Raw genomic sequence first — 12033 nt, forward strand, 5'->3', positions numbered from 1 at the left:
ACAAACCCTACCACAGACAACCACCAGTTTTGACACAAGGTGTGCTGCAGGATGTGGAGCAGAGAATATCACAATCTCCCAGGAAATCTGTTTGTAAACTTGCTGCACAGTCAGGTGTATCAAAAACAACAACTCACCGAGCGTTAAAACAATTGCACCTACGTGCATATAAGGTACAGGCTGTGCAAGAACTGAAGGAAGCAGACAAAGGTGCACGTGTACGATACTGCCAGTGGTTTAGAAATTTTATTAGAGACAATGGTGTGAATATTTTGGATAAGGTTTTTTTCACGGATGAAGCATGGTTCCACTTAAATGGATATGTCAACAGTCAAAATTCTCGACTCTGGTCAAGTAACAATCCCCATTTGTTACATGAACAATCACTTCATCCACAAAAGATCGGTGTGTGGTGAGCGATTTCGCGGAGAAAAATAATCGGTCCATTCTTTTTCAACACAACAGTTGACGGAATAGTTTATCGTGACCTTATTACACAGTTTATTTCTCTGTTGGAACGTGATGAACGTGATTGTTGGTTTCAACAAGACTCCGCAACATGTCACACATCTAATGAAACTTTAGACATGTTGGCAGAGTTTTTTGGCGATCACATTATAAGCAAAAACTTATGGCCCAGTCACTCCCCGGATCTGACGTCTCCAGATTTTTTTCTGTGGGGTTATTTGAAACAAACAGTTTACATTAATAACCCAAGAACACTTGATGATCTAAAAATAAACATTTGCACAGCCATTAACAATATAAACCAATCAACCTTGCATAAAGTTGCTTCCAACATGATAAAACGTGTTGATGAATGCCTCAGGGAAAATGGTTGTCATTTTCAACATCTTTTGTAAAGCTACACTGCCTGTTACGCGCATTGCATGGTTGCCAGGAGTAGGTAAGTAACACTTTTTTCACCATAATTTTCATTTTCTTTTTTCCTGTTTCCAGTATTTCCATGTCATAGACCATCACTAAACACACCATTTGTTGCCTTCAAACATCAACAGTGTTGCCACTGTACCTCATAATTTTTTTTAAAACACCCATTTGGACCGGTACACCTTTACGAGGCATTTCAGAATTGGCTATACGTGAAAACGATCGGTTTTCTTCTCTGAACTATAGATGGCGAAATAGTCCACCTACCCAAGGTGGAAATTGACGTCCAAATTTCCGTACGAATGTTTGACATGCAATTTTCCATGCTTTGTGGAAAAATAAATTTACACTTTCACTTACATTTGGCAACACTGCATGAACAACACTGCACCCCGTTTGTTGTTTCTATGTTTAAAAAATATCTACTTGGACAGGGCTAACATTTGGTGTATGACTTATGTATGTACAGGTTTCGGTTACAAAGTAACGCCACTCTTAATTCCCAGTTGCGCCGTTCGTGGGACACCCTGTAGATATGTACAGTTCAATCCCCATAGATCTAGCGCTGCGTTCAGTTGAAAGATGGCTGACAACAAACAGAATCCCTGCTCTAGAGGTACAAGAGATAACCAGGCTATTGGAAGTTTCTCTAGAACACAACTACTTTCAGTTTGAGGATAAATTCTACAATCAATCCGAGGGCCTTGCGATGGGCAATCTGCTATCAGCTCCTTTAGCCAACATCGTCATGCACCTGGCTGAAAAAGAGATACTCCACACTCCAGAACTACAATACATCCGATATGGAAGGTACGCGGATGACACAATAGTCGTATACAAAAAGACAGAAGAACTCAACCTTCTAGCGAACAAGCTAAATAGCATCCACCTCAGGCTGAACTTCACCGTAGAACAAGAAAAACATGGTAAAATCAACTTCCTGGACATCACCATCAGCCGTACACTTAACAAATTCACAACCACTGTCTACAGAAAACCGAATGCAGGCAACCAGTACATACATAAAATAAATTACAGGTAATTAGTACTGTCATAGACAGTGGTGGCGATTGGGTTCCAAAATTGAAGGGGCAAGGTGTCAAAACTTGGGGGAAGAGGGACAAGGACCGTTTACTTTCCCTTGGTAGATAAGGTTTACAGTAATGCAAGGGCAAAAGTGGCAAAAAGTGTGTGTGTGTGGGGGGGGGGTAACTGCTCCCCATAACCCCCCCCCCCCCAATTGCTGCCTCTGGTTGTAGAATAAGCAATCAAGAGCCTGACTGGACTTGATGTCCCATTCCATAATTTAATTCACAATAAAGAAATGGATATATCTGAGAGTTTTCTGAATTTTTGTAGTTTATAATAATTTCCATATTATTAGCATTAGTACTAATTTGTAGTACTAACCCACCTACTAAGAACATGTTACAAATGGAACTTGTATTGTTAAAAATGTGGCTTTTCTGCCACTTTTGGCTAATTGCGACGATGAGGATGAGTGATGATTGGATAAAAATGATGAAGGGGACACTTCCAAATAACACCTATGCCCTGGCTGGGACTCTAAACTTGGGAACTATCATTTAATGCGTTCGGTCACAGAGCCGGCAACATGTCCAGTTACACTTCTCACAAATGTTTTCTAAATTGAGTGGCTAGGGAGTTAAACGTGATAAGCCACACTCAGTTTGAAACCGAGTTAACATGGATGCAGTTGCTGCACAATGGTGAACAAAGTTTATTCAGTAGCTGGTGATAGAAATGCATGCTAACATCTGTACAACCACTACGCCACAACGTCATAGATGAACTTTTGATTGCTTTCCTTCAGTTCCACACTTTCGTGGGTTATCAAGTTGTACTCCCGAGCCGCTCAATTAATTTGTTTTCTTTCTTTACCTCTTCAATCTCCAGTTCATATGATGCATGAGTTTTGGCATGGGTGTTCTTAACATACTTTTGCAGGAGTGCAAACTCCGGAGATTTCTTATCCAAAACTTCGATATCAGTCTGAAGTTTCCTGTAGTTGACATCACATATATGCTCATCTCCACCCTCCTTCTTCGTCGACTTCATAATGCTGTAGGCTATCTCAATCTCCAGTAAGCTCTCAAGCATTTCTATCTTCAGCTAGAAGCAAACAAGATCAATTAGAAGAAACTTAAAAATTCACAGAACATCAGATATGGTCTACTTCTGTTGTATGAGTCATATTTTTTTTAAAGTTAAATTGTGGTACCATAAATTGATTGTATGTCTTGGAGAACATGGCACCAGTAGGATGTGTACATGTCACTAGAGGACAGTGGGATGTACAGTTACCCCACAACGGTAATTCATAGAGGCATACATATTTTGATTCTGACAAAACCACAAAATGTGAAATAACATACTGCAATGTTCATTTTTCATGTTTCTGAAAGGGTGCATTTTCCTACCCTGTCTTATCACGAAATGATGTGAAATGAACTACATAATGCAAAATACTCTTAAACATGAAATTCAGAGTTTTTGACGCAACACTTTATACAGTTTGAATTATGCAATTCACAGAAAATTCATTAATTCTGTTGTAAATATTTGAGAAGCAAAAATGGACCCCTTTATACAGGAATAAACTAAATACTCTGGGTACTACAAAAATGTGGTATTAGAAGGTATATTATTTATTTTGAGTAATAACTAATAAGTGCAGTTTCTAAATCAAATTTAGGATTAAATTCACGATTTTAAAACCAAAATGTCATTTTATATACAGCTTTTGAAGGGATTTTTCGCAGCTATAACACCGAAATTTTATACTATTTGTTGCTTTTGAACTCGAAATTGCATTTTCGTATCGAAATTTTGCTTGTTTTATTTACCAAAAATATGTGCCTCCTAATTCACTGTTGAGGCAATTGCCATGCAGAATAGATGTGACCAGGCATGAACAGAATTCGTATATTTAAAAAAAAACAGCCACTCTTCAAGGAAGAAATAGCAGAGAATGCCACAGGGAGCTGGTGGAAGCTGTGAAGGCCTACTGTTTCTTTTGTTCCTGTAATGTTAATGTATAATTTGCGACTAATTAACAAATGTTGTTAATGGTTGTTTACTTGCTGCCCTGCCCTGCACCTGGTACACATGATCTGCATTGCTTATACATTACACAGTACAGTGGGATAGATAAGTATTCCCAAGCAAATAATCCACTGCCATGATGAGATCTTCAAGAATTGAAACAAAAAGGCCAAACAAGCTGCTGACCAGCAGAAGTAAAAACTCAGTCCTTAAAAACAAGCAGGATGCAAAACAAAACTCAATGAAAATAGCCATAGTCATGGACAATTTGATGGGCACTTGTGCATCCCACTGTACCATACACTGCCGCCTTCCATTTGTATATTTCAAATTCCTGTGCTGACCATGCTTCTTTTTTTTAAAAAAAAAGGTTGCCATGACTTTTCAGATATTTTTACTGAATAGGTATCTCTCTCAAGTTTTTTGAAAAAAACACAATACATGAAATATTAACAGACACTTGAACATCATTTACCACAGAATAATTAGAAAAATATTTGGGCATCTATTGTAATGTAAATGCAAATTGATAAGTGAAAGAAACAAAGAAAATTGAAATTACACGTTCATGTTTCCTGCCTATTTTGATGCTTCTTTTACTTTGTAATGCCTATTTACATTATTTATTTATCATTCGTCACTAGAAAAGCTTACTTTATTTTTGTGCATATTTGCCTATTTCAGAGGATTTTAGTACCTATAAATGCACCCCCTGGTGATGATGGAACCCATGCAGACTGCAAGTTGAACTCGGAACATTTGGTGGCAAGATCATGAGCTATCCTTTCAAACTTGAATCTCAAAGCAAATAATTGTAACAAACTTACCTTAATAATTTCTTCATTGTTCAGTATGGGTGGTGTTTTCATTCCAAAATCATGAGGAATCAGGGTATAGAAGCGGTTAGATGCATCTAGAAACTTTGAATCACTCCCACCTGACTTTATCAAATCTTGAAGTTCAGTTAAGATAGTATATGCCTGTTGAATCTGTTTCTTGCTCAGTTTGCCCAGAGGCATTTTCTGAAGGTCAATCTGAAAAGAAAAAGTTACTCAAGTAAGGATGAAAGTAAAACAATTACTTTGATATCACAAGGAATTAAGATCTTTAGCAATAAACATTTGGGTCATGTCTAGATGTCAAAATCAAACTAATACAGTAAATGTAAGCATCTTAGTGTAGGAGATATGACTGTTGCAAATGACTGACAAACTGATCCAACAAGAACTAGAACTATATTGTGTGGAGAAACTGTATTTTGTCATTACATAAGAGGTATTTTAATACAGTGTAACCTCGATTTTACGTTTTTCAGGGAACCAAGCTGAAAATGTAAAACCAAGGAAAATTTTATAACATTTTGATATGTTGGGCCCATCAAGATTGAATGTATAATGTGGGAAAACATAAAATCGGGGTTCCACTGTATTCTCATCTAATTCTTCAATATTTTGAAGCAAAAAAACTGATAAAATGATGCATACAATTGAAACAAAATGCTTGCACACTAATATTAATCAATATTTTTAACAACCTTTAATTATGACAATTTTCAAGATAGATATCACTGAGAATCAGCAAGAATTTGGGCATCGGTTCAGCCATAATTAGGACATATATATGTAATATACATATACTAGAGGGTTATCCAGAAAGTAAGTTCTGGCGGATTATTAAGAAAAAACAAGAATATTAATGTACACATGAAACATGCTTACGCATCCGTATACAGTAAAAACCCAGATTTTTACGTTCCCGCATTATAAGTTTTCCCGCTTAATACGTTCATCCAGTCAGGCCCCGCCAAAGGGCCATGTTAAATAATAGGACATTCACCTCGATCTTACGTTCGTTCTAACTCCCGTTTCCTGCTCTATATGTTTTCCGAGCCGTGACGATGTCTTAAAATTTGGCAGAAACCTGTTCTGTTGACCACGAGAGTTCTTTCTCCCTCAGTTTTCTTCCTTTCGAAGCTGTTTCATCCCCCACACGCAACCTTGAACTTCTAGATGTAAGGCTTTCATGCGAGAGGAGGGAGCAAAGAGGCATGGTTCAGTGAAAGGTGGGGGGGGGGGGGGCAGTGCACAGCTTGAATTTGTCGCACCTTCCTTGACAGACAGGAAGGGAAAATGGCACTTCTTGCATTCCCGGTAAAGATACAATGGGCCGATTCTTCTGCCTCAGGATCAGACAAGTGCACTGTTGCCAAACAGATTCTCGCTAAATGGTGCCTGCCTTACAATTTGGACAACGAAAGTTAGCCACTTCTTTGCCCACAAAGATTTGTGGAATTCTTCCTAGTTGACGGGAACCAAAAAGGAAAGCAAGAAGGTGGCTTGTTTGTGAAAACGTTTCCTTTCTTCTTGTCTGCAGCGGTGGACTAGAAAAAAAATAAGAAGGGTTTGCCAATCTCCGCCATCTGATACTGAATAAGAACTGCACTTCTCTAATGGGAAGTTGTTTAGATTCCTAAAGCATTTGGATACCATTGGATCTAGTCTATATCTGACTGTAAATTATTTTTAATCTGAAGTTTTTACACAAATGCTGTCATTTGGTCATCAGAATGAAGCTGAAGCTAACGTGATTATTTTTTTCTATGGGTAGATGAGCGATATTTTACTCACTAACAGAAAAATATTCTTGTCAAATCAATTGTTTGGGGGAGGGGGTGAAGTTCGTACACATGTATTATTCTGCATGGGGCAGAGAATGGATTATTTTATGCAGATTATGTCACTCGCGTGTTGTACAGTGACGGAGTCGGGTAAAAATGAGTGGATAAACGAGGGGTGTGTCAATATTCTCTAGGAGCAGTAAAATTTAGTGCATATCTAAATACCATTAAAATGCTTATTTGGGCCAAAAGATCATATATTTATTTACTTTTTCTCATTCGCTGGGGAGCTGTGTACAGCATCTTGACTGCCGCACTGGATTGATTGATTGATTTAGTTGGTGTTTTAAGTCCACTTTATGCACAGTAAGGCTAATCGGGACTGGACGTACAGTTTAAAGTGGGATCTGAACCACTTGTGCCTCCACCGGGTATTGAACCCGGGACCCCTTGGACTGTCGCACTGGAAACCCAGGTTTGATTCCCAGGGTGGGTGATCTAAGCTGCCTCATAAAGTGGCTCTGGAGCTCACCTAGCCTCAAATAAATGAGTACCTTGGGGCAATCCTGGGGGATAAAGGCTGCTCAAGCATGGCGCTGACCACATCACCTCCAAGTTGGCCGAGATCGAAGAATAGGGAGGGTAAAGGTGGCCACAGCCTGATTTAAATTTGATGAGTCTTTTTTAAAAGAATCGCTGATTTAAATCACTTTAAAGTAAAAATTTATAGAATAATGTACAAAAGGAATTTGTAGATATCAGAATTACTTTTGCTGAAAGTACATTAATCTCGTCATCATTGAATGGTGTTTATTAGGATCTAAGAAAGGAAACAAAATATATGCACGGATGGGGTGAAGCTCATATGAAATGAAATTAAATGTATTGTGAAAACTGTAAACACATTTAAATTTCTCTATATTTAAAATTCAATAATTCTCATACGTAAAAATAGCAAAAAAAATTGTGTAGAACAACATACAAAATATTTTTCATGTTAAACTGTAAATAATGTCATTATCATTAAGCCGTAAATAAACATGGCAGCAAACCTTCATTCAAAAAATCACCAAAATGCAGCTAAAAAAAACTATATTTATCCAGAATGTTTTACTTTCACTGGAAGAAAAGTTACTGAAATTATTATAGTTTCATTAACACACTCAATAAAGATTTTCATAGTAGGTTTATATATACAGTATACGAAACAGAAAAATATTTACATATATATTTTTTTTTATTTCCTTTAAACAAAGTGTTCATATATTTTAGAGGGCTGTTTACTAGAAAAAGTCTTTCTATAAAAAAAAGATACATCTATATGTAGTGTCAAAAAACATACAAGAAATTTTAAGCATGTTTTATTAAAAAAAGACTGTTATCGACCCTGGTAAAAATGGATGTGTGATGGATGGTAGTGCAAAGTTGTAATATTTTAACATCCATAAGTATTAGATTTTTTTCCCAAAATGTAAAATAGAAGATTAAACTGTAATTAACAACAATGTCTTGTTTACAAGAAATAGTGACTGGAAAAAACACAAAAAACAACAGTATGGCTAAGCCTATACTAGTAATCGCAGTATTTGATATCATGGCAAATACTTCTCACAGAATACATTTTTTTTCCCTTATCCAAATGAGAATGCTCGTGCATGCAAATCATTTTCAATTTTATAAAAAGTTGAACAATTCCTAAGTGGACTCACCTCGAATTCCTTCATCACATTCTGCATAGCTTTTTCATCAAATATCAAATTTACGAGATCTTGGATCACTTTCTCGAGCTTTGACTCTGCATTGGATGTCTTAACATCTGCATCAGTTTCATCCTGAAAGAATTTACAATAAAATGATGTAGGGCAATTTTAATATGAAGTACAGTCGGTAAATTCTTCTTTATTAGGGATGGACTGACAAGAAAATTTTCTCAATACCAATTAACTATCGACAGACTTACGGCTGAGCAAAAACCGATACCAGCCAATACAAGATGTATCGGCACTCAGAAGCACTCACCAGAAGTGTATGTGTCTTGCAGAGTCATATGACACTTTCTCAAGAGTCTAAATATTATGAAAATATGGCAAATGTTCAATTTAGTCCAATTAAGAGTGAACATTGTGTGGTGTAAGTTGACTCCTTACAACTGTTTGGAAGCAACAGTTACTTTTTGTAAGTTTCAAATTACGGTTTGCTCAAAAAAAAAAAAAGTTAAATTTCACGTGTTCTCAAGCAATATAAAGGTTCACTTTAATTTTTTTGCCACTATAATTTTCACACAAATATTTGAGAATTATTATAATTAAAATTAGTGGAAATTTTATATGGTCATTAGTAAAAGAAAAAAAAGACAACCCGTTTGCAGTACAGATGGCCATAAAATCCGGATAACAGATATCCAATTTTAAATTATCCAATATGTATTTGAATGCACCAGATAATCTGAATATCTGGATAATTTGGATAGTACAGACTTGATGAAGGATTTGTAGAAAATGTGTACAGTGAAATAACAATATGAATAGAACATAAAAGAATATGTGGATAGCCTGTAAAATGGATAAATGATAAAACTGTACAGATATTGCACACATATCTGGAGATTTCGGATAGCCCGAATATCTGGATAAAATTGTTTGAATTTGGCCTTGCTAGTTTGCAGTTGACACATACAACATGGTCTACAAGCCACCTTGACGAAAAAGCAACTGTAACAGAGTTCCATTTAAAAAACAAGTTAACTCCCAAACACTGATCCATAATTAAAGACATCTATTACCTACGTGAAGTTTCGTGTTTCCACGTTGCATAATTGGATAGCGGGAGAGCTCCACTCTGGATGCCGTACCCTCAGTAAATGAAGGCAGTGAGCCTTCGAAAATAATTTGAAATAACTGTCCAACTGTGCAATGCAAAAACACAAAACTTCACGTAGGTGACACTTAAACTGCGTTTACCGCATCCATGACATCTGTTATAATAATTATTATCTCATGTAAACCCACGGATATTATTAATCTCAACTCTAAAAAAGGTAAAGTGTTCCCCTGTGCATAGCACCATGCCATGAAGGCGTATAGGGGGTGTGGTGGTAACGCCCCACACTTTCTTGATCCGGTCGTGAGTGGGGGTGATGTGATCAGCATCACGCCCCTGACTGCCTTTACCCCCCAGGGTTTCCCCCAGGTACCCATGTTATTCGACGCTGGGTAGGTGCCGGGACTGCTTCCACCGTTAGAAAAGTTCCCAGATTTGAACCGGCCGGGGATCGAACCCGGGACCTTTAGCATGGTAGTCAGACGCGTTACCGACTGAGCCACCGCGGCCACCTTAATCACAAGATGGAAATGGTTTAGTTTAGTGATGAAAGCAAAACATGACATTTGCATTCTGTTTGCATACTCAATGCCAAGTTTAAATTGTTAGTGCTCACCTATTGGTGGGAATCGGTGCAAGTTTAAGCAATGGTAACAGCTCACGCTTTCTAAAAAGTGGTAACAATTACAAATTAATAAATACGAAAAATCTTTCTACAAACCTCTCCATAATCAATGTCCATTGGAAAGAAACGACCAGGCACTTTGACAAAATTCTTCCTGTTGCTCCAGCGGTTGCCCGTTTTCTCCTCATACAAAGATTCAAACTGTGTGATGGCATCCCTCTTATCCTCCATGTTCTCCAATTTGTTCCCCCCTATAGTAGTGCCAATTCTCCCCCACGATCTGAACACCCAATACCTGAAAAAATTTACAATAATGATTTGTTGAGATAAATTAAATCTTAATGCACAATGAAGACATAAGAGAAATACAAAATAGTAATTATGTTGCCAAACCATGCAAAATATTAGGGATGGGCCGATATGAAATTTTGGCCGATACCGATAAAGTACCGATATAAAATTTACCGATACCGATAACCGATATTCTACCGATCCGATATAAAATTAGACATGGTCTTTGAAGAACCTGAAAGGTTCATTGCCCTCTTTAATAAATGTGTGTTTCAAGGCAACTGCAGTGCAAAAGAAGTTGCATATTTAGACATTTACTTTTAGAAAGTAAGGCATGGCGATTATCCATAAAAATTACAACAAAATGGCAGAATTTTGCACTAAATTATCAGATATTTATCAATATATCGGATCGGTAAAATAATCGGTAATTTTACCGATACACCGATATGCCTATATCGGCAGATACCGATAAGAGTACCGATTAATCGGTCCCATCCCTACAAAATATGTACAAATAATCTCTGAAGTATGTAAAAAAAATAGAGATGAGATTAATTGGTACTGTCGGTATCAGCCAATATGGGCATATCGGTGCATCGGTAAAATTACTAATAATTTTACTGATTGGATGTATCTATATCTTACATTTTTATAGATATAAACATATAATCGCCATCCTGTACTTTTCTTAAAAGTTAATATCTAAACATGTGGATTCTTTTGCACTGCAAAAGCCTGTTTCATCTAATAATATTAATTTATTAACCATTTGTAATATTATTTGGAGTGGTAGAATATCAGTTTTGGTATCGGTTAATTTTATGTCTGTATGTTATTGATATCAGCTAAAATTTCATATCGGTCCATCCCTAATAAATATCTTACAGTTTAGTGCAATATTCTGCCACTGCATTATAATTTTTATGGATATAAACATATAATATCCATTGCCCGCTTTTTAAAAAGTCAGTGTCTAAATATGTAACTTCTTTCGCATTACAGTCATCTGGTAACAAACATTTATTAAGGAGGTCAGTGAACCATTCACGTTCTTCAAGGACCATTTGACATTTTATACTGGATCAGTGTAATATTGGTTTATCAGTATCAGTAAATTTTATGCCAGTACTTTAATCAGTAGAGGCATGCATATTTCTTTTTTGACAGAAACACAAAATATGAAATAACACACTGTAATGTTCATTTTTCATTATAACCAACCAAAGGTTGGGTATACATCCCCAATACATACAGGCAGCACTCCACTCCAACCAAAGTACAAGGCCAATTCAATTCAGGTAGAATTAATAGGAATAGACATTCCAAGATAGGTTAAGATTAACAGAAATTAGGCCTAATTAGTAAAAGTATGATAAAACATCAAAATATTAAGTAAATAATAAGCCCCAGACCAAAATTCATTGGTTATAAAAAAAAACAACCTTTTGTTGATTGATAGAATTCAGAGAGCACATGTTACTTTTCATGCAATTTTTTTATTAATACAGATATTTTCAGGATAATATTTGTGCAAGCACAAATTAACTTGCTTTCCCTGAAAATAACTGCAAGTCATAATTATTAGTACAAATAAACCACAAAAACATCAAAAAATCGATGTTTTTGGACAAAAGACAATCGGTCTCACAGCACCAGAGCCATCTGGTGAGAGTCAGTGGAACTAGCCCTGACTAGACTGCCATCTATTGGGCTTCTCAAG

The 12033-nt window shown here is 36.5% G+C and overlaps 1 protein-coding gene across 1 annotated transcript in view; it reads right to left on the bottom strand.

Moving 5' to 3' along the window:
• The window catches only part of Parp1 (Poly-(ADP-ribose) polymerase), a 101802-nt gene that overhangs the window by 16627 nt on the left and 73142 nt on the right, over positions 1-12033 (bottom strand). The window contains exons 13-16 of the mRNA XM_083128504.1: positions 10116-10314; positions 8284-8406; positions 4785-4991; positions 2794-3024 (exon numbers count right to left, since the gene is read on the bottom strand). Coding sequence (XP_082984630.1) covers positions 2794-3024; positions 4785-4991; positions 8284-8406; positions 10116-10314 — 760 coding nt within the window. The remainder of the gene's footprint in view (positions 1-2793; positions 3025-4784; positions 4992-8283; positions 8407-10115; positions 10315-12033) is intronic.

Source organism: Lepisma saccharinum, chromosome 9 (assembly GCF_977018435.1).
Source record: "Lepisma saccharinum chromosome 9, izLepSacc3.1, whole genome shotgun sequence".
Lineage (NCBI taxonomy): Eukaryota > Metazoa > Arthropoda > Insecta > Zygentoma > Lepismatidae > Lepisma > Lepisma saccharinum.